General features: G+C 46.1%; 1 protein-coding gene across 4 annotated transcripts in view; it reads left to right on the plus strand.

The window, feature by feature from the left end:
• Positions 1–24,392, plus strand: part of GOPC (golgi associated PDZ and coiled-coil motif containing) — a 214,216-nt gene that overhangs the window by 114,694 nt on the left and 75,130 nt on the right. For all 4 annotated transcript variants that reach the window (XM_085611294.1, XM_085611293.1, XM_085611292.1 and 1 more), the window contains 2 exons: positions 15–180; positions 1,162–1,257. In XM_085611294.1, coding sequence (XP_085467420.1) covers positions 15–180; positions 1,162–1,257 — 262 coding nt within the window. The remainder of the gene's footprint in view (positions 1–14; positions 181–1,161; positions 1,258–24,392) is intronic.

Below are 24,392 nucleotides of genomic sequence, written 5' to 3' on the forward strand. Positions count from 1 at the left end.
TCACCAACACTTAGGGTGCAGCAGATTCAGTTGCTTGGGCGTGATATGAAGGGACCTGCTCATGACAAACTATGGAACCAGTTAGAAGCAGAAATACACCTACATCGTCACAAAACGGTCATTAGAGCCTGTCGAGGTCGCAATGACCAGAAAAGACCTCTGCCAGTACCCTCTGGACATGTAAGTTGTTGATTTTTATCCAAGTGTGCATGCCATATTCATTACAACATCATACTTTCTGAAGTTATATGTTCTCTGCTGAAATTTGATGTAAGATTTCTGCTCTGAACCAGTCTTCATTTTCTAATGATTAGTAATATGATGTTTTTTAAGATGGTAAACAACGTGCCCATGCATAGACTGGTAAGTTTAGTTGAATGTATTTATGTTGGTTTTGTGCAAATGTTTTTATTTATTTCTTCATTTTCCACTGCTAAGTACTGGAAAGTACCTAATATAGGTATATCGTTTATATAGAGCACAGTACCTCAAAATGTTGTCTCTAGGGACATTGTTCAGTGAAGGGATTTCCCTATTAACAGACCAGACAGGAGCCATCGAGAGATGCAGTTTATTTATTCATTTAAGTTGTATGTTGTGTTTCTGCATCACAATTGTGTATTAGAGCTCTGTGCACATAATTCAAACAAATACATCAATGAAGTATAGCAAAATTAGTCAGGCCAATTTGAGCAGTATTGAAGCATCGAAGTAGTACCACGGGCCCTAATGAAAGCAAGGGCAGTGGGCTCCTTGACTCATTTTTGGGTATTCATCACACCCATTATTTGTGATCTACACGGACTACCACTAATGGCCAGAATCAAGATAACAAAATATAGGTGTGATGAGGTCATACCTTTTTGTTGCAGCGATAGATATTGAGAATGTAACACAGCCTTGATCCAGGAAGGTGACTTCATCTGCTCATCCATTGTACCCGTTCATAAATTAGTAACATTGATCCTTCCAGCTCTCTTACCTGCAGATTGTTCATTCATCTAGTGAGCCATTGTAGAAAATAGATTAACAAAATTGGTAAATGCATGGGTAATCAAGATAAATCTCAGGAGTATTCATTATATCATGTATAGTTTTAGTACTGTTACTTTTTAACTTTGTATTTTTCATGGCAAAATGTTTTTGTTTGCCTTTTACTAGGATCCTGACTGCTTAAAGAAGAGTCAAGGCGTGGGCCCAATCAGAAAAGTCCTACTGGTCAAAGAAGATCACGAAGGATTAGGGATATCAATTACAGTAAGGACACTCTTTATAATACTCTTGATTGTCCAAAAGTGTCATCTAGTTATGAGCAGAAAGCAATCCTCGACCCAGCAAAAGATAGAGATTCATATTGTTTTTTATTTTTTTCAACAGTCATGTACAGCGTCCCTGGAGTGTAGGATATTAAGGCACTTTACATGAAACTCAGTATGAACATAGCATTACATTAAACCGTCTTGGTTTATGTTTTCACCAGAATGCCTCGTTGGCAATATAAGACGGAGCACACTGGTTATTAGTGTATATCTATCTTACCTTTCACCTTTTCCCATTCTCCCTAGTAAGCAGTTCTAGTTAGGACAAACGTTTCCATAGTTTGTTTTGCCAATAACTTTGGCGCCGCTTGATTAATCTTAACAATTTTTTATTTTTAAACTTTTGCTTTTTCGTTCAGCTGCTGTGTTTCGGGGTGATCTGTCAAGCGGGGGCCGAGAAAAAAGTGGGGGTCCCAAAACACAATTTCCCAATGATGTCTATGGGGATTTTTAATTTTTTGAACAAAACTACAGCCCATACCGCTGAACGGAATTACAGCAAATTTGGCAGAATTTTAAATGTTGGTGCATAAAGCATGCCTTTTGTGATTTAGTGTAAATCCGTTCAGTAGTTTTAGAGATATTTAAGTTGAAAAAATATAGCTGTATGGGAGGCCAAAATCCTACTGAAACCCTATTGAAATTTGATTGACTGCCAACACTTCAACCAGGAAGTGTTAGCAGCCATCTTGGGACTTGGTTGAACCGAGTCCCACAATTTTTTATTTTTTTTAAAAGGAAAAGGGGGCAGTGTAGAAACACCCTGCTGACCCCCTAGGCCTCCTGAGAGAGGGCCAAAAAATGTGTTTTTGTTTTAGATTTTCGGTGGGATCTGGCAGAAATATTTTTAAAAACAAAGCGCGGGCTTCAGCACTTTGTTATTATCGGCCTCCGGGCGGGGCAGGTCCTGGGGGCATTATGGAAAAAAGTTGGGAGGAGCGCATGGACCCCCCCCCTTTTTCCTGGGGCTTATGCCATGGGGACCACCACCTCCCCTGCGATTTAATACAAATAAGTGCCGGGGCAGCGTGGACCCGCCCCCGAGACTGCCACCTCACTGGGCTTTATTGTAAATTAATGTGGGGGTCCTGCACGGGTCCACACAGAGCCCCGGGGGCCGTCAGCTCCCCAGGGCTTTAATTTAAAAAAAGGAGGGGGGTGCGACTCCCCCCCCCCGCAGCCCCGGGGATCACCCCTTCCCGGGGAAAATACAAACAAAGGAGGGGGGCCACATGCCCCCCCTCTTGGAGCCATAGACCGGATGCCCACCTCCGGCAATTTACAGTTTGCTATGGCTTGGTGGGAGCACCATTCTCGCCAAGCCATAGCAAACCCTGCTTCGCTTCGTACAAGTGAGCGCATGTAAAATGTTTTCAGATTTTCCACATTTTTTAAAGAAATCTTCTTCACAGATGCAGTTTCTAAATGTTGTTTTTTTTTTTTAATATAAAATGTGTCTCATGACCAGGCCCTTGACCTTTTGAAACCAGGAAATTATTTTCGTAGTTGTGGTAACTAAATGACATGAATTTCTCAGGTGTTTATTCAGCCATTCACGGAAGTCTTGCAGTTCCTCATCTGTACCATGGCAAATTAGGAATATATTGTTAGTATATCTGATCCAGAATATTATCTCTTGTATATAGCGATTGTTATTATAAATCCATTTATCCTCTTATTCCGCTATGAAGAGAGTATCCATATTTGGAGCAAATGCGTGCAACCAATTGCCGTTCCTGCAATTTGGATGAAAAAGTTCTTGTCAAACTTAAAATAATTCCAGTTCAGGCATGCCTTGGCTATCTTTAAAATGAAGCCTCTGGCACTGTGTGTGGTCTCTCCCTTTCATCTAGATGTAGTTCAATAATTTCTGATGTTATATTCTGCAAAATATTTGTATAAAGTGCATTTACATCAGTTGTAACATATACATTCTTTTCGGGATTGAATAGCCATCCCTCTGTCTTCACAATCGTGTCAATGCTGTCACCGGTGAATGGGGTCACTTTTTGGATTCATTTTTTTAAGAAGTAATCCATAGATTTTGAGGGTGGTTGCAAAACTGATTTGCTTCCGGAAACAGTAGGATTTCCTGGAGGGTAATAGGGATCCTTATCATTTAAGGTATAGGGTGTATAGCACTGGAATCAGTGATACCCGTCCCAACGAACGCCCCCTTTTTTTTTTAACTCGCCATCAGTCTTGCAGACTGTCTATATGAATTAGCCCCGCTCTGTGTTAGCCTTGTGCAGGAACCTCTGAGTGCTGGCCTACCTTTCCCGCCCCTCCTATTTGCTTCTGCCTTTCCTGTAGCACTTTTGTGCGGCGTCGCAACTGCTGCATCCTTTGTTTGTCCTCCTCCCCCCTTTACATAGCCTCTGTTTACCAATTGTATACGTTGAGAGGGAATAAAAATAGTATAAATAAGACCATGTGGTTTGGATTAATAGAACTCTGTTCCCCAAGTAGCGTGGGTTGACAGTAGACTCATCACCTCCCCAGCCTTGGCCTAAGTTGGTGTAGATGTTACTTTTTAATTCCTAACACTGCCTTGCCGAAGGGCAGGGGAAGTGTGTGCCCTATTCCCTGCCGCCTTGCCCAAGAGTGGGGAAAAGGGTTAAGAACGTAATTTCCCCTGTTTTGCCGAAGGGCAAGAATAGTCTGTGCCCCCACTCGCCATGCCTAAAAAAAAAAGCAAAGCCCCACAGAAAAGCAGGCCATGCGCCATCTGAATATCAGTTGCTACTTTGCTAACTTTTACATTGGGAGCTATTACATCTCAGTAAGTACATATTTATTTTATTTAATATAAATTCATTTTACATTACCCATCCCTGTAACCTTAAACTCCCTTACTACCCCTAAACTCTACTCCTCCCTAAATCTTAAAAACCCCTTACTTCCCTTATATACTACCCATCCCAGACGTAGGCAGTGTGTTAAGTTAATCATCGGAGTCTATGTTACATTGCTGCAATGCCGGCACACATGCTTGACATGGGTTGTTGTGTCTTGGTGTGCTGGAAGTACTCCTCACTCAGCAAGGTTGGCAGCCATTTTACAAATTGCTGACTGTTCGTTTTATAGGAGCAGAGCATCTTCCTCACAGTGACAGGCTAGGCCACGGATCATGCTTGTTTGAAAACTGTGAGGATGCCTCTTGTAGATTATTAATTTGGAGTCAATAAAAGGTAAGCACCACACTGATAACCAAGAAAGGACCTCCCATCAAAGATGCTATAAACAGAAAACAGGACTACACCACGGAGGTCCACTTAACAGATAGCGAAAGTGGACTACTTATCAGAGACAGGTCTAGGAAGAAAACAATAAATGGAATGCAAAAAAGGACAACATTGCAGGAACAGGTCAGAGCGGCCATCTTGAACTGATATTTAATACTGAATACTAATACTGCACACTGAAGGGACTGACAACAAAAAAAAAAACGACAAGGTAGGAACTATAGAAACTAAGAAGGAGAAAGAAAATAATAAAATGGATAAAACCCTTGAACCTTCAGGCCATCATGCCGTCACCATTCTCTACCCGCCCAATCTCTCCCAAAATGGAGCAAAGAAATTCAAGCACAGGCTAATGATAACCCACCCTTAGACTCTTATTTCAGACCCATACTTCTGCATTAGCAAAGGCATATTATCCAACGACCTTATCTTCCACACAAAGAAACGTGCCCAGTGGAGAAATATATATACTCTTTCCTCCAAATCTCCAATGTTAAAAAGAACCAGCATGCCTTCAAATTGTCGGTAACAGCTTCAGTCTTATGCCCTGCGAATGCCACCATCTACAACAACAGTAATATCCTTATACAGGCCTCCGATGCTAATCTAGATACCATAGACAGGATCTTCCCTACTCTCAAAAAAACTGTAAACAGCAAGAATAGCACACTCCCTGCATCTTATCTTCAATATCTAGATGCCACCCCAACTTCACAACAAAATCCCATAACAAATTCCTCCGAACCGACATCTCCTCACACCCCCAATGAGCCCTACCTCCCAGCCACTGCGGTCACAACCACACTCGGGTCCCCTGGCCCAGGAGGGACTAGGTTGCACGCAGCTACCAATCACATCATTGCAGACACACCCATTGGTTCCTACCCCCAGTCACATCGGTCGCTTCCACACCCGGATCCCCCGGCCCAGAAGGGACAGGGTTATTCTTAGCTACCGATCGCTGCATTTCTGATTCATCACTGTTATCTCCGTCGACCATGAATGAAGCCACAAACCCGGACTCCACCCACGTCTTGATTCTATCCCCATTCTCATCTAATTTAGATTACAAAGATCCCCCGGACCAACTGTCTAACACAACATATGACCGGACACTAACACCCTCAATACTCATTCCACCCATCCGAACACAACACACAACGACCAGTCCACACACCGACTTGGACCCCACAACAATCCTCCTTCAACTTACCACTCTGTTCCCTAATGAGGATATCCCCATGCAACCAGAGAACGGGTTCACGCATACAGACCCTACCTGCAGATCTCCCTCCATAAAAGAACATACACCTACTCATACTACTAACCTTCCCATCTCTGTTTGGTTTGCACGATTCAATGAGATAGCTTCAGGCCTAGACGATCTCAAGGCCGAGTTGCATAACCTATCAACCATCACCAATGAACTTCTAAATGTGCACAGAGCCACCAACGCCACCGTGAACCAAATCAGTCTCCAAGCTAGTAGATACTTCCCCAAGAATTCACACCACGAGAAAACTAGTCAGAGTAACCAAATCAGTCCACAAATTAGTAGATACATCCCCAAGATCTTACACCCTGACAATAATATTCAGTCTAACTCACTTTTCCCCTCTTGGCCTAGGAGGGCAAACGTTGAACTATACGACAGCGACATAGACGACCTCCTCATATCTTATGCCTTAGCAACAGATAACAGTATGTCACAATGTGGCACTATCCAATCCATTCAAACCAACCCCTTCAGAAAACCTACCCACAACAACAGATCCGTAAATGGAGATAATCTCACAAATATCAACATAGAGCAGACTACCCTAACCCATTCTATTAACAAGATGAAGTGTGCACTCATTAATTGCAGATCAGCTAGCAAACATGCACCTGACATATTCGACCTCATCCTAGAGAATGATTTATACATTATCGTCCCCACCGAAACATGGTTAAATAGTGCCTGGAGGTGGGTTAGCCTGCATATATCATAACACAATCTCAGTCAAGCAAGCAGACTCCATCGCTTTATCCTCCTGCGAATATCTCTGTATCAATTTCATTAGAATCCATCACTCCTTGCGACTGGACTGACCATCACAGCATCTTCTTCTCCATCAATATCGAGGTAATTCCAAAAAGAAGTTAACCATCAAAAACAAAACAATGGAAAAGGAACTTACAGAATATCAACCCCATCACCCTAGTAAACCGATGCAACTTCGCCCTGACCCCCACAACTGACATGGAGGATGTCCATGACCTCACAGCCTTTTACAATTCCACAATGCTTGAAATCTTGGACTCTACAGCACCCCTCCAAGAAAAAAATGTTTCCTCCAAAATTTCCAAACCTTGGTTCAATGACTCCCTGAACTCGGAGCGACACAAGCTAAGAGCTGCTGAACAATTATGGAAATCAGCACCCACCGACGCTCACCTACATCACCTTAGAACGTTAAGGAACTCCTACAACAGGAAGATTCTAAAGGCGAAGGCAGACTTTTCAGAACCCAGCTGAACCAAGCAATCAACCGTCCCAAAAAACTTTCGAAATCGTCAAGCAACAAGCTTGCAACATGGCTAACTTTACGGATCTAAACGACCTGGCTGCACTTTCCTGAGATGAGCTTGCCAACTTCTTCCTTGAAAAGACAAAGGCCATCGAGCTCGACATCCAATCTAAGAAGGCCCTCCCACAACCTTTGGCCCAGGATGCTAACCGTTACTCACAACTCAAGGTCCTTTTCAGCTCTCCAGGGGAAGTCACAAAAAACAATGCCTCCTGGAACACTTTCGCGCCAATCTCTGAACAATAAATCTATAACACTCTTCTAGCAATCAATCCCTCCAATAACTTCTCTGAACCCCTTCCTCCTGCGCTATGCAAAAAGATAAAATCATCCATCCTACCATTATGGGCAAAAATTGTAAACGCCTCTCTGAGACGAGGCTCTATACCAGACTGTCTTAAAATAGGGCAGGTTACACCTATACTAAAGAAATCCGACGCCATCCCACCAGATCTCAACAATTACTGCCCTATATCCAACATCCCCACTTTGGCGAAACTGCTTTAGAAATGTGTACAAATACAATTATGCATTCATATTGAGAATTACAACCTCCTAGACATTCACCAATCTGGTTTCCGTCAAGGTCACAGCACAGAATCTACACTCACCCACATATTGGATGACATACTAAAAATGCTTGACCGCAACGAATCATGCCTAATGATACTTCTTGACTTCGACACGGTTAAACATGACAACTACTGTCCCTATTGGAAGGAAGGCTGGGCCTCTCAGGCACAGTGTTACAATGGTTCTCCTCCTTCCTTATTAACAGAATACAAAGAATCAAGATGAAGAATTCACTCTCTCAGCCCTCCGTGGTCAACATAGGCGTTCCCCAGGGCTCAGCCCTATCACCTATTTTTTTCAACCTACTGATGGAACCCCTCTTTCTATGACTCGGATTTAATTCCTCCTTGTGCCAACACACTGGAATCCTGGCCTGCTCTCTCACTAGATAAACTGAAAGTGATTCTTAAGACCATCAAATCCGGCACCCCCAGGGACCCTATTCCAATCAAAATCATTAAACAACTTTGTGATAGTTCTTTGGAAATCATTACAAACCTTCTGAACTCCTCTCTTGACCTTGCCATTGTCCCAGCCCTATGGAAACATGCCATGGTTACGCCTCTTCTAAAAAAACCTACTGCAAACCCGGAAATCCTTGCCAATTACAGACCCATATCCTTGCTCCCTGCGTTCTCCAAATGTTTGGAGAGGCACGTGCATTCTGTTCTATCTATTTTTGCTGAAGAAAATTCTCTTCTGCACCCCTCACAGTCAGGTTTCAGGGCCGCTTTTTCTACAGAAACCGCCATGCTTGGAGTCACGGAGCACATTCGTAAGCTCCTTGATCAAGGTCAGACGGTCGCGCTCGTGCTATTAGATCTGAGCGCGGCCTTCGACACCATTTCCCATGAAACTCTCGTTAAGGTATTATATAAAAATGGTGTACGCGGAAAGGCCTTGGATTGGATCCGGTCCTTCTTGGCAAATCGAACCTTCCAAATCACCTCTTCATGAGCCTCTTCGGATACTCTGTTGGCACCCCATGGAGTGCCTCAGGGGTCTATTCTTTGTCCTTTGTTTTTTAATTTATACCTTAGACCCCTGGCCGACCTTGTCGAACAATCTGGTCTCACTCTTATGAGCTATGCTGACGATTCACAAATCATTTTTTCCCTATCCGAATCCTGTCCCAACTCCCCTTCTCTACTCAAAGCAGGACTCCTAAACATCCTGAATTGGATGACGAGAAATCAACTTAAACTCAACGGTGACAAGACCGAGATTCTGGTTCTGGGAAAACATCAAGGTTTGTGGAATTCCGTACATTGGCCTGATCAGATGGGCGCTCTTCCCACCCCGGTGACCCATGTTCGAAATCTGGGATTTATCTTAGACAACTCCCTCTCCATGAATCAACAGGCGAGCAAAGTTACTGGTCTATGTCTTACCATAGTCAAATGGTTGAGGAAAATCCTCTGGATGCTGCCTCTTTCCACGCAGAAGACCGTAGTCAATGCCCTCATAACATCGAGGCTTGACTACGGCAACATTCTGTATCTGGGCGCCAACAAATCAGTAGTCGGCCGACTACAACTTGTGCAAAACGCAGCAGTGCGTCTATTGTACAATATTCCTAAAAACTCTGGAGTCTCGAGTCACCGCCGGGAACTCCATTGGCTTAGGGTTGAAAACAGAATCCGCTTTAAAGCCCTGAACTTTATGTTCAGAATTAAAGCGGGCACGGCACCGAAATATCTTCTAGCCCTAGCCCACCCCTACACTCCCAAACGTAACCTTCGGTCGCAGTCGGCAGCCTTTTTCTGCGTGCCGAGATTCAAACGGGCGAGAGTAGGTGGCAGATCCTTCGCCCATCTGGGACCATCCCTCTGGAACACGCTCCCTCCCTTCATCCGAAAGGAGGAAAATTATACCAGGTTTAGAAAGCATGTTAAGACCTGGCTATTTGAACAATAAATCTCAATAGCCATTACACCTGTCTTCTAACTAGCTGTGTTTAGGCGCCGGGAAACCCTTTTTGGGTAGCTGTTGCGCCCTACAAATTGAAAAAATAAATAAAATAAAATAAATTAACCCCTGGCGAACTCATTGAAATCAGCGAATATCCTATATAACTTGTATGCAGGCGACACCCAACTGTATTTGAAAATCTCCACTCCAGAAGACTTCATTTCCCTCAACGCTATTCTACAGAACACACGAAGTTGGCTCACTAACAACCACCTCATGCTTAATACAAAAAAACACAGAATTCATTCTCATCTCCCCACCCAATCACACACCAAAGATAGATCAATGGTTGAAACGCCTAACCTCCTTTGACTGTGCTCCCCTCATCATTGACTCTGCAAAATCCCTGAGAGTAACCATGGACAAACACCTGAATATGCAGTCGCACATCACTAATGCCACCAAGGGAGCCAATCACCGGATGAGTTTACTAAGGAAACTTAAACCCATCCTCCCTCAGACCGACCTAAAAATGGCAGTGCAAGCCTTCGTGCTACCAAGATTAGACTGTGGAAGCACCACTCTTTGCAGTCTCCCCAAATACAAGCTGGCTCTGCTGAGGGCTTCACTTAACGCTGCGGCAAGGTTGGTATCAGGATCTAAAAGAAATAGCCACATTTCTCCGTCCTTGAAAGCTCTGAACTGGCTGCCCTATGAGGCAAGAATACAACTAAAGGTTGCCTGCATGACCCATAAAGCACTACATAACAACACACCCAGTTACCTAGCTCTAAAGCTAGAACGATCCCGAGGATGAGAACAACTACGAAGCGCGAGTTCTTTACTTCTGAAACACAATCCTTTCATAAAAAGAGAACTAGTTGCAGAGCTTATTCAGGGATCGCTACAAAGATTTTGAACTTCTCACCTCCAGTGGTACAGGGAATCTCTTCCTTTACCGCCTTCAAAAAAGAGGTAAATATACTCCTAATGAACAAATTCATGTCCTAAGACTTGATTCTGTGCTGACATCAAGTCACCGATACAATCCTCATATCACTGGCTACCTCTTGTGGATGGAAAGAGAACATTATATGTTTGTTTATTTCCACAATATTGACCTAAGGCTCAATAACTGTATGTAATGTTCTGTTGCCCTCTGGAATCATCATGTGTTGTCCACTGGTCACCTATGTTATCCTATACTATTGACCTCTTTTGTAAGTAATGACGAATATCAAATGCCTGTATACTACTTCATTTCTTATGTCTTTATAACTATATACTGTAAAGCGCTCTGATACCCTCGTGGGTCACGGTCGCACTATATAAAACCTTATAAATAAATAAATCCCTGAACACTTTCCTACCCTAAAACTTTACCCATCCCTGCACCCTGCAGTTACCTTGCTCTTCTTTAACTTTACCCATACCTGACCCCTAAAACTTATTACCGCTAACCTCTACCTATTTCTGAATTATAAAAACCCATTAACTTGTGAATTTCTTCATTATTTTTTTTTTTCTCCAAAAAACTTTAACTCCTTGATCAACCTTAACTAACTTTAAACTTTAATATATATATCATACCTGCCAACTTACAAAATCACTTCACTGTATGAGGAGTGGGCGGGGCCTTGGAGTTGGCAGGTCTTTGTGCCGAGAGCTGTCTGAGAAGCACTCTGCCCCTCACCAAGCCCCCTACCTGTCCAAAAATGAGCTGGAAATCGACTGTTTACAGTGGTTTTCAGCTTGTTTTTCCTGCCATTGTGTGATTTAGGCCCCCTCACTGGGTGACAGTGTCAAGGGAACCGAAATCATGTGACACACGGTAACGCCAAGTGAGTTGGCAGGTATGATTTGTATATATATTTTGAAAAAACTAACGTTAAATTGATGTTATAGTTAGGTTCTTTATCACAAAAGCTGATGTTTTAAAACCAAAACAAAAAAGCTACTGAAATTCACCAGTTATTATTTATTGAGCTACCTATAACTTGTACTCCTGTCATGCAGTGCTTATGAGCCACATATTTCAGAACTCATGACCATGTTAAATGACATCATTGATGTCACTGGCGACATCTCAAATTGATTTGTGTGGTTTTTTTAAACATTGCTCTTTTGTATAATTTCAGCAATTAAATATAAAGTCGTAAACTAAAATCTTATTATTAATCATTCTCAGTTGTCAGGCAAGGAATCCCTGGTAACCTTAATCGGCAGTAAACAATGTTAAAATGCCATAGACCTCAGCAATAGTGTTTGTTTAGTAGCCCATCCACCTAATTTGAAGCAACCTGAACCTCAGCCAATGAGGTGAAAGGGCCAGCGCTCTTAATCTTCCAAGATGCCACCATAGCTCGGATTCCTACTGCACGTCGTGTTTTTGAGGGCAGTAGGAAGAGTATGAAGAGCTCTGCTTTAACCTCTGAGTGACCTCATCCTTGCATTTTATTTGTGGTGTGCCTTAGCACTGAGCCAGCTGTACTTTCAGCTTTCATAGTATTGTAAATTGTTTTTATGAAAATTTCTCTTTCCAGTCCAGGGGAACCCTGCCTTTACCAACTAGCATCAGGGCTGACAGAGAGAAAAAAAATCTGTATTCAAATCCTGTTCTATCTGTGGTCAGAGGAAAATCTACACTGGTGACCCTCATGGGCAATGTATTTTATTGTCTTTATCCAGCACATAAGCTTTCACGCTCTGAAACTGTAAAGGACAGAGTGAGAAGGTTGGCCCTCTATGTATTGTAAAATAAAGAAAATACCCCCCTTCTAAGGGGGGATGCACCTCCTCTGGGGATGAATCCATGAAAAGTGCTCCTCCAAGCTTTTCCACTAAGCTGACGTAAAAGGAAACCTATAGAAATGCTGAGCTGGACTTGCATTCAAAAGCACCTGCACCCACCTCCACACAGAAAAAGGCTTGAGCTTCCTTAGAAAAAAGCTCCAGACTTGATGGACACCAGACACATGGCACAGGACTCGTCCGCATCCAAGAACATACCATCGTTGATGACCAGACCTTTGTCAGCATTGATACGGTCGATGACCAGACCCTGTAGTTGACAGCATCATCTTTGACGTAGAGTCTGTCGTCATCAACCAGACCTGTGTCGATGACGACAGCACCTTCAATGTCAAGATCATCATAGATGACACCAAGAATGTCGTTGATACCCACGACACAGTTGATAATGACCCCGATGACCGTTTTTTAGGTCTCGGCCTGACGTAAGCAGCGCATGCATTGCTCTCGTCATACGAGGCTTCTTGGAATCGATACGATTCCAGAAGCCTCGTCCCAGCTCCGCCTTCAGTTTTGATTTGGGCGCGTCGTTTGGCTTCACGAATTATGCCAAAGGCAGTGCAATGATTGCACTGAAGGCATGTCACTTGCTGATTGTTGTCACCCTGTCTCCTTTGATCCACGCCCAGCGGGATTCGATCTCTTACTGAAGGCTGTGACAAAGGATTTGTCTTCCAAGCAATCAGTCATGGTTAGGCACTAGAAATCTCTGCTATTCTGCATAGGCCTTACACCTCTTTGCAGGCTCAGAATAAGACCCGTCCAACAAGAAGCGGACGCACAATGAAACATATAGATAGTTCATGTGACGGCACAGTCAGTCATGAGAAAGCTAAAGTATACACTGTTGTGGCGATTCCCTGCTAATCTCAAGACCGGTCTTTCGTTCTGACTTTTGTCAGATATAATAGTGCTGACAGTGAATATGTCCATTGGCGGCTGGGGAGCTCACTTGCAAGAACTGTCAACCAGAGGCCTTGGATCAGATACAGGAATGATGCTCTATATCAACCTTGTAGATCTTAAAGGCATAAGACTGAGCATAGAAGCATTCCTTCCAAGACTGCTAGATCAAGCAGTCTTCATCAGTACAGACAATTACAACTTCAATGTTTTACATAGCCAAGCAGGGAGGAACGCTGTCCCTACCTCTCTCGAAAGAGACAATACAACTATAGGATTAAGCCATTTCTCACTCAGTTGCAGTGGAACATCTAGCAGGATGACACAACAGTCAAGTGGACACACTCGGTCTGCAACTGTTAGACTGCCACAAGTGGAAACTCCACTAGGAACAAGTCAACTACATCTTTCAAAAGTGCAGTCAGCCCACGCTGAATTGGTTTGCAATATGGAATAACAGAAAATGCTGGTGCTATGCTACCAGAGTTTGGCAACTAGGGCAGTGCCTTGTTTGATCAGAAGGTCTAACATCTTTGCATACGTTTTTCCTCCATTTCCCCTGATCCCCAGGGTACCGAGGAAGGCGAAGCCGAATCACTGTAGACTTATTAGGTCTCGGCCTGACGTAGCGTAGGCAGCACATGCGCTGCCTCGTCATACGAGGCTTTTTGGAATCGATACGATTCCAGAAGCCTCGTCCCAGCTCCCTCTTCAACTTTGGTTCGTGCGCGTCGTTTGGTGTCACGAATTATGCCAAAGGCAGTGCAATGATTGCACTGAAGGCATGCCACTCGCTGATTGTTGCCACCCTGTCTCCTTTTAACCATGCCCTGCGGGACTGGATCTTTTACCTGCAGCGTTAGACAGTAGGTTTATTTAACTGTAACTGTATGCTTAATGCTGTCTTTTGTTTCTTTTATTTCTAGGTTCATTGTGCAAAAAAAGCATTTTAAATGTGTTGCCGATTTTCTTCTTCTTGTGTCCAACCCGCACATCTGTTTTTGCTCCGTGTTCTTTTCTCCTCTGTTCAGTGTCCCCTTTTGTTAACATGCAACAGTGCTGGAATTGGGGGGGGGAAATACTTCATCATCCCATAAATTGGGTGTCAGTGTGTGCAGAACACGCTCCTCTCGCCTTTGACTTCGACCGAGCTACTCTATTCCCCTTTACACACGGAAAACTCTGATTTGGGTGTCACGACTTCATCGGATACTATGCAGATATTTGGCAATAGTGTTGAGTGGCGTTTTTTTTTGTTGTTTTTTTTTTAAATGTTTTTTATTTGTCTCCCATTTTTACAATGCACTAGAGAGTGGGCAAGTATAGTTGTTTTGTAATAGACATTACAATAATTTGTTCTTGTATTTCCTCAGCGGCATGGATGCTATCTGACTCTAGTGTTAGCCGGAGAGAAAAAGCAAAAAAAGAAATAAAAGCAAGGACTCGAAGCACCTGTGTCACTCTTTAACCAATGGGAATGGGGGTCTCCCTCCCACCTTAGGGCTCCTCCAAGTGCCCTCCTGACACTCACCCTGGGGCCCCCGGGTCTCCGCTCCCCGCAGGAGCCCAAGGCAACAGAGCAGCGGGAGCAGGCGGCGCAGGAGGCTCATGTCAGCGGGGCTGGGGCAGTGTCAGTGCTGAAGGTCTCCATCCCTCCCAGGGTCCCTGACGCTCACCCTGGGACCCCCTTCACCTTACCCTTCACCTTTCTTCCTGTGGAGGCGAGCTGGAATAAAAATGTATTGGGAAATCAGGTTGGTGCTTTCACCGTTCAGCTGTCATGGTCTCCGCTATCTGAACCGGGAGGTATCGACTTTGTGGCAGAACTGCATATTGACCCCTCCCCCCAACCCCGCACATCCTGAACTTGATTCCCGTGTCCTCCCAGCATTGTGAATGCATTTCGCCAATATGTTAAGTGAATTCAATGTCCGGACCGGAGGCGAGGATTATGCTATTCTTTCTTCACTTTATTGAATAGCAGCCATTTGCAGTCAAACAAAACAAACTACTATTCCCATGAACCATAGGGAATAAACAAAGAAACAGTAGAGTGTCCCAGTCTAGAGTGTCTATGTTTGCACCAATCACAGGCTCCCAATGTGTAGGTAGTCCCTTGTCTCTGCCTATTCCTCCTCTTTCTTCACTACTTGCAGCCAAGATAAGTCCAACATTTTTTTCTCTTGCTGTTGTTTAAATTTTACTTGTTTTTTCCTGTGTGGTAATATTTACTGTGGTGTAATTTGCAGCGCTTTGTAATTTGATTGCCACGCTGGTTATTGATCTGTACCGTTTTAGCCTCACGGCGGTGTTTGGGCAGCGCGCGCGCTAGCCGAGTGTTTTAATTTCGTTGTACTGTTAATCCTTTTCCTTGGTTGTGAGTCCGCCGCTACTCGGCGGCTCATGTGCGGCGTCAGAGCGTCTGAGCTCCCTAGCGGCCATGTATTGTGGTGCCTGTGACCCGCGGTGACGGTGCTGCCTCATTAGAGGGCGTTTGGGTCGGGCGCTAGACGCGACGTGCGTGCTCCGGATACTGCGCATTCCAGACAGCACGTCTGAATCCGGAGCACCATTGCCGCCTCAGCCTGATCGGTACTTGCCTGCAGAGACACCCCTGACCTGGGTCGGCCTAATTAGAGGGAATTATCCCTGTCTTGTCCGCGGGAGCTCTTTTTCCTGTGCGGTTGTTGTGTTTATTTACGCCCCCTGCACGCCTGTGTATACAGGTCTGTACCTGCAGTTAGGCAGTGTTAGCATTATTTCTGCTTGATTGGGGGTCCGTATTGTTTAAGCCAAAAACGCTTCTCTTTGAGGAGTCTGTACTGCAGATAAAGTCTGCTAGGGACCAGTTTTTGCTGCAGGCTGCCCTTTTTAACTCATTGGCACCAGGGCTGTTTGGGTCCAAGGGCTGCGCCTTTGTTTTTGTGCATTGCCCGTCTGAGTAGGCTGTCACCCAGCCCCCCTAATTGGTTGAGGTATACTCCCTCACCCGATCCCTGCTTCGCTTCCCCTGGTAGTTTGTGGCAACATGGCAGAATACCATGAGGATGTTTATGAGGATGACCAGTGGGAACAAGACCCTTTGGCAGCCCTTCAATGGGATGATGATTTTTATGACTCTGTAGATGCGTCCATCCTCAAAGCAGTGGAACAGGCTATGACTCCTCTTGAGCAGAGGTTGGTGCGTAAAATAGATCAAGCCTGCGATCGCGTGGCTAAAGCTTCACAAGGCCTTTCTACCACCCCTCTTTCTGTCCCTCCTATGGACTCTCAGCCTCCGGCTGGTGTGGACAGTGATGCTTTTGACCGCATCAAACAGGCAGTCCTTGCCAGTACTCTCCCGCAGTTGGACACCCCTACCATCGACCCGAGAATGGCCACCTTCCTTCAGAAGTTTATCAAAGACCCTAAAAAAGGCATTAATAGGTCATGGCGGGCATGCCAGGACAAACTTCTTATATCTTGGGCCCGGCTACTAAGATCTTAGACATGGCAGAGGAAGCCAAGGCTTCCGGGTCCCTCATCTCTCCAGAAAATCTGTCCTCGTGGGCTCAGCTTGTGGTGGTGTTCCTGGGTAATGCGAACTGTGCTATATCCACGGAACGGCGCAGGTCCCTTCTGATCAAAGTAGACCCGAAGTTGGGGGGCCTGGCCGATTCGGAGGCAGGCGCCGTGGCACTGGGAGGCCTCTTTGGCGAACCATTTATTAAGGAATTGGGGAGGTTTGTTTATACCTTTACCTCCCTGGACCGGGCGCAGTCCTCTATCAGAAAGGTATTTCGCCCCCAGGTTTAACGAGGGGCCGGACGAGGAAGGGGCCGCTCGTCCGGCCGGCCCAACCAGCACAGGGGACAAGGCTCCGCTAACGGGCAGTACCAAGACCAGGCCCGCTTCGGCAACTTTTATCCCACCCAAGGCCGAAGAGGCAGGAACAGAGGAGGTGGCGTCTCCAGTTCTTCCGGTGAGTGTTCTCCCTTCTTCCCTTCTAAAAGTGGGGGGCCGGCTGGCGCGTTTTTTCCCGGCCTGGAGTTCCATCACCGGGGACGCATGGATCCTGCAGACTGTGCAGGGTTTCCACATACAGTTTCTCGGGACCCCTTCGCAACCCGTGCCTCCCCGTCCGCTCTGTTTTTCTGCCGCAGACTCTGCGTTGGTCGACCAAAAGGTACATTCTCTCCTGGAAAAAGAGGCTATTGCTCTAGCATCACACTTCACCCTCACGGGGTTATCAGCAACCTTTTCTTAGTGGACAAACCGGATGGGGGAAAGCGGCCAGTAATAAATGTGCGCGAGTTCGAGTGGTTAGTCTATCGCCACTTCAAGATGGAAGGCATCCATCTGTTGCGCTATGTTCTTCGGCCCAACGATTGGATGGCGCGTCTTCGGCCTGTCCTCCGCTCCTTGGTGCTTGCCCAAGGTTCTTCGTCTGGTCGTCGAACAGTTGCGGACGTTGGGCATAAGACAAATTGTCTAGCTGGACGACATTCTTTTGATGGCGCAAGACCCTCGAACGCTCTCACGACACTTGCAGACGGCAGTCGATCTGTAGAGCCTCGGGTTTGTCATCCGAGGCCAAGTCAACCCTGGTCCCGTCGCAGACTGTCCTTTTCCTCGGCTTTACGATACTCTGTGGCGTCCACCCTGAGCCTTCCTTCGCGCAAGATGACGAAGATTCGTCACGAGATTCGGAGGTCTCTATCCCAGTCTCAGATCTCTCTCAGACAACTTGCTCACATTATCGGTCTTCTGTCTGCCTCCATTCAGGCGATTTTTTCCGGGCCTGCTCCATTACCAGGGCTCTTCAGCATCTCAAGGCGGCGCACCTGCGCAAAGGCCTTTATATTCTCACAAGCTGGCTCTTTCAGTGGATGCCAGGGAGGAGCTTGAATGGGGGCTCTCGCACATGGAAGCGTGGAATGGACAGGCCATATTCGGATCCCCTCCAAATATGGTTATAGATACCGACGCAAGCAGATCCGGCTGGGGCGCGCGGTGTGTTGAGTTTGCCACAGGAGGTGTGTGGTCTCCGTCGGAGCAGAAATTGCACATCAACTGTTTGGAGTTTTTTGGCGGGATCGTTCGCGATCCAGTGCTGGACCAAAGACTGGATACGGTCCTGCGTCGTCCTCAGAATGGACAATGTGTCGGCGGTCCGGTACATCAACCATCTAGGGGGCGTGCGCTCAAAGGCTCTCTGATCTAGCAACAAATTTTTGGCAGCACTGCCTGAATCACCGGGTCTCGGTCACAGCAGAGTACCTTCCGGGCCAGGACAGTCGAGTGGTGGACTTCCAGTTGCGGCATTTCCACGACGGGAGTCTCTAGAAGCTTCACCTGGGAGTGTTTTCAGATCTCCAGAATCTCTGGGGGCCCTTGTCAGTGGATCTTTTTGCCTCGCGCCTGGATCACCAGCATCCCCGTTTCTTCAGCTGGTGCCCGGATCCCCTGGCGGAGAAGTCGGATGCGTTCCTGCAGAATTGGGGGGAGGAAGCGGGTAATGCCTTTCCCCCGTTTTGCCATGATCACGCGAGTGACTGCACAGGTGAGACGTCAGAAAGCGGACGTGGTGCTCATCTCGCCGATTTTGGAGGTCGCAAGTCGGGTTTCCAGTTCTGCTGGAACTTTCTTGGGATTCTCCAATCCCACTCCCCCGGTTTCCAACTCTCCTCCTCGATCCGACAGGGAATCCTCACCCTCTTATCGATCAGGGATCTCTGACCCTCATGGCCTGGCGGATTACAGGGGACGATGGACGGTCGAGGGCTTTTCAGAACCGGCTGCGGCATTCATGGCTAGAGCCTGGGCTGACAGCACCGTCAAAAGACACCGGTCATCCTGGGGTCGATGGTGTCGTTGGTGTATGCGACAGAGTGTCAATCCCGTGGCAGCGGATGTGACCTCCATTTTAAATTTTTTGGCCTCTCTGGCGGAAGAGGGTTTGGCCTATCGGACCGTAAATACCTTTCGCTCCGCTATTTCTTCTGGGCATACCATGGTTGATGGCTCTCCTGTGGGGGAGCATCCCTTGGTCTGTCATTTGCTCCGTGGCATCCGTCTGTCAGTGCCCCCCGAGCCTCGTTACTCCCAACTATGGGATGACAATAGGTTGCTGAATTTGCTGCTGTCTTGGCAGCCGAATAGGTTCCTTTTTAGGAAAGAGCTTTCCGCGAAATTGGCTATGTTGCTTTGTCTGATCTCTTGCAGACGGGTCTCGTATGTTAGTGCCATGGATGTCTCGGGTATGATCTTTTCCTCTACAGGGGTTACCTTTACTATCCGTAGGCGCACTAAATGTGGTACCAAGTCCATTTAGTATCCTGCGTTTCCGGATTCCCCAAAATTGTGCTTGGTTGCTTGCCTCAAGGCATACGAGGAAATGTCGGAGGACTTCCGGCCTCCGGGAGAACGTAAATTGCTCATTTCTTTCAAGAAGCCTCATAGGGCTGTGTCGTCTCCCACGATTGCTCGGTGGGTGAGATGGGTGATGCATGAAGCCGGGATCGACTTGCGTGTGCTTGGAGCACATTCTGCGAGAGGGGCAATTGTCTCCAAAGCATTTACCCTGGGAGCTCATCTAGAAGACATTCTGAATGCAGCAGATTGGTCTTCAGACTCTACTTTTAAGCGGTTCTATTTCAAACCGGTTATCGACATGGCTCACTTGGTGGTGAGTAAGCTTTAAACTAGCATAATCATCGCCTCCGGTCCTGACATAGAATGAAAAATTTCCTAGCTATCGTAACGGAAAGTTTCAATTCTATTAAGGACTCGGAGGCGAGGATTATCCCACCCAGGGTACAAGTTCCTTGCTGTTTTCCCTCCCTCGTATTGGAGTAAAGAAAGTTGTTTCTTATCTGCTTGACTGGACAGTTTGGTTACATGTTGAAATGCTTCCTTCCGCAGACGTAATCCTTAACCATTACTGTCACTGATCCAATGCTTTTACTCCTTGCAGGCGATTCCAACAAACAAGATCCTTGAAGTGTCCGGTGGCTGACCGAGCAACGAAAGAGGAGGAATTGGCAGAGACAACGGACTACCTACACATTGGGAGCCTGTGATTGGTGCAAACATAGACACTCTAGACTGGGACACTCTATTGTTAATTTGTTATTCCCTATGGTTCATGGGAATAGTAGTTTGTTTTGGTTGTCTACAAATGGTTGCTATTCAATAAAGTGAAGAAAGAATAGCATAATCCTCGCCTCCGGGTCCTTAATAGAATTGAAACTTTCCGTTACAATAGCTAGGACATTTTTCATTATCATGCAAATACTGTTTGGATTTTTTTTTCACTAGTGGTTAATTCCTGGATTATACTTGCCTTTCGCTATTCGTGAACGATGCTCTTTAATTATCCGAATTAATTAAACTGTTTTAAAGTAAGTTCATTTTTAGTTTAGGGTCATGTCGGTGGGGTGGAGTAGCATCTGTGCAGCTTCACCCCGGGCCCCACCGAGGCCCCTCACACTCCCCCGGGGGTCTCCTTCCCACCTTAGGGCTCCTCCAGTGCCCTCCTGACACTCACCCTGGGGCCCCGGAGCCCCCCACAGGAGCCCAAGGCAGCAGAGCAGCAGGAGGAGGCGGCGCAGGAGGCTCATGTCAGCGGGGCTGGGGCAGTGTCAGTGCTCCCCCAGTGCTGGAGGTCTCCATCCCTCCCAGGGTCCCCGACACTCACCCTGGGGCCCCCGGGGCTCTCCCCGCAGGAGTCCGAAGCAGGAGAGCAGCACTACTCACTATATACTACACAATCTCTACTACTCACTCTCTACTACTCACTCTCTACTACTCACTCTCTACTACTCTCTACTACTACTCTCTACTACTCGCTCTCTACTACTCTCTAGTACACACTCTCTACTACTCTACTACTCTACTAATCACTTTCTATTACTCACTCTACTACTCTCTACTACACTCTCTACTACACACTCACTACTCTCTACTGCACACTACTACTCTCTACTATTCTCTTCTACTCACTCTCTACTACACGCTCACTACTCTCTACTACACGCTCACTACTCTCTACTACACGCTCACTACTCTCTACTACACACTCACTACTCTCTACTACACACTCACCACTCTCTACTACACACTCTCTACTACACACTCTCTACTACACACTCTATTACTCACTCTCTACTACTCTACTACACACTCTCTACTACTCTACTACACACTACTACTCTCCTCCACACCCTTGACTACTCGCTCTCGACTACACACTCTATTACACACTACTACACTAGTACTCTCTACTACACACTCTCTACTACACACTCTACTGCACACTCTACCACACTACTACTCTCTACTACACACTCTCTACTACACACACTCTACTGCACACTCTCTATTACTCACTCTCTATTACTCACTCTCTACTACACACTCTCTACTACACTCTACTACACACTCTCTACTACACTCTCTACTACTCACTCTCCACTACTCACTCTCTACTACTCTACTATTCACTCTCTACTACACACACACTATCTACTACACACTCTCTACTATTCTCTACTACACACTCTCTACTACACACTCTATTACACACTACTACACACTCGATTACATTACTACACACTCTCTACTACTCACTTTCTACTATTCCCTCTCTACTACACACTCTCTACTCCCTCTACACACTCTCTACACCACACTCTCTACTACACACTCTCTACTACACTACTTACACGCTACTGCACACGCTACTGCACACGCTACTACACTCTACTACACACTCACTACTACGCACTCACTACTCTCTACTACACTCTACTATTCTCTATATTACACACTCTCTACTACACACTACTACACACTCTACTACACACTCACTACTCTCTACTACACACTCTCTACTACACACTCACTACTCTCTACTACACACTCACTACTCTCTACTACACACTCTACTATTCTCTACTACTCACTCTATATTACACACTCTACTACACACTCTCTACTACTCACTCTCTACTACACTACTGCTCTATTACACACTACTACTCTACTACAAACTACTACTCACTCTCTACTACACACTCTACTACACACTCTACTACACACTCTACTACACACTCTCTACTACACACTCTCTACTACACACTCTCTACTACTCACTTTCTACTATTCCCTCTCTACTATTCCCTCTCTACTACTCACTCTCTACTACTCACTCTACTACTCTACTATTCACGCTACTACACACGCTACTACTCATGCTACTACTCTACTACACACTCACTACTACACGCTCACTACTCTCTACTACACTCTCTACTATTCTCTACTACTCACTATATTACACACTCTCTACTACACTCTACTACACACTCTCTACTACACACTCACTACCCTCTACTACACACTCACTACTCTCTACTGCACTCTCTACTACACACTACTACTCTCTACTACATTCTCTCTACTACTCACTCTACTACACACTCGACTACTCCCTCTCGACTAAACGCTCTCTACTACACACTACTACACTAGTACTCTCTACTACACACTCTACTACTCTCTACTACTCACTCTACTATTCACACTCTACTACACTCTCTACTATTCTCTACTACTCACTCTACTACACACCACACACACTCTACTACACACTACTCACTCTCTACTACACTCTACTACACACTACTACACCCTCTACTACACTAGTACTCTCTACTACACACACTCTACTACTCTCTACTACTCACTCTCTACTACACACTACTACACCCTCTACTACACTAGTACTCTCTACTACATACACTCTACTACACACTACTACTCACTCTCTACTACACACTACACACTCTCTACTACACACTCACTACCCTCTACTCCACACTCTCTACTAAATGTAAATGTAAATTGATACTTGTATAGCGCACTACTCACCCGCAAGGGTCTCAAGGCGCTTGTACGAATACCGCTGTGGAACCCATCCTGGCTTTCCCTGTGAGGCGTCCACTCCTGGGCACCCCCAAGGTGGAGGCCAGGCATCCTTAGCGTTGTGGGGGCCGTTGTGGAGATTAAGCAAGCTATTGCCCAGAGTTGCAGAGTGGGACTCCATGATTGGAATGGCACCGAGGCGAGAATTATCAGGTCCGTGGAATTTTTGAGCCCAAGACCCGCCGAGGCGGGGAATTGAACCCTGGTCCCGGGCTAGATCTCTGCATCAGGGTCTGCCGCTCTAATCATTGAGCCACACTTCTCCACGCTACTGCACACTCACTACTCTCTACTACACTCTCTACTACACACTCACTACTCTCTACTACACTCTACTACACACTACTACTCTCTACTGCTCACTCTCTACTGCTCACTCTCTACTGCTCACTCTCTACTACTCACTCTCTACTACACACTCGACTACTCCCTCTCGACTAAACGCTCTCTACTACACACTACTACACTAGTGGCCGAGGAGTAAGATGGCGGGCTGACACGCCACGGAGCAGCAGCAGTACGAGATCCCTGCTATCATTTTCTCTGGCTTAAAAAAAAAGATTCTAGGAGCAATGGACTTTAAACATTGAACATCTAAAAAAAAACGCCTCTAAATGACGAGCAAAACCTTGGTTTTCCAAATTGGATTAACACCGAAAGGCTTGAGAGTTGAAGATTGATGTACCGGCTTTTCAAACGTCTCCGGCGGCTGCTGTGGGCGGCGCGCTCTTCTTTTCCGGCGTTCAGGAGGCCGGAGCTCTGCCTGTCTGGCAGTCTCGGATTTGCGATCTCTGCTAACCCGGCGCATCCCGCTCTTGACTGTGAGCGAACGGGTGCTGACAGACACCCGCATTTTGCCATTATGGCCCCCAAAATAAGTGCCCGGGGGGGGGTCGTGCAGGACGGTGCACCCAGGCGCAGGCTCAGGCTCTGGCTCAAGCAACTATTTTAACGGCTTGCTCTCGGACGGCCTCTGCCTCGCTAACAAACAAGACCGAGGACAAAGCTGGAGGCAGCCAGAGAGTGCATCTATCTAGTGCGGGTAAGCCTCTGATTCGACCCCCCCTTTTGGTCCCCGTAAATGTCACTCAAGG

This window comes from Triturus cristatus, chromosome 6 (genome assembly GCF_964204655.1).
Source record: "Triturus cristatus chromosome 6, aTriCri1.1, whole genome shotgun sequence".
NCBI classification, from domain to species: Eukaryota; Metazoa; Chordata; class Amphibia; order Caudata; family Salamandridae; genus Triturus; species Triturus cristatus.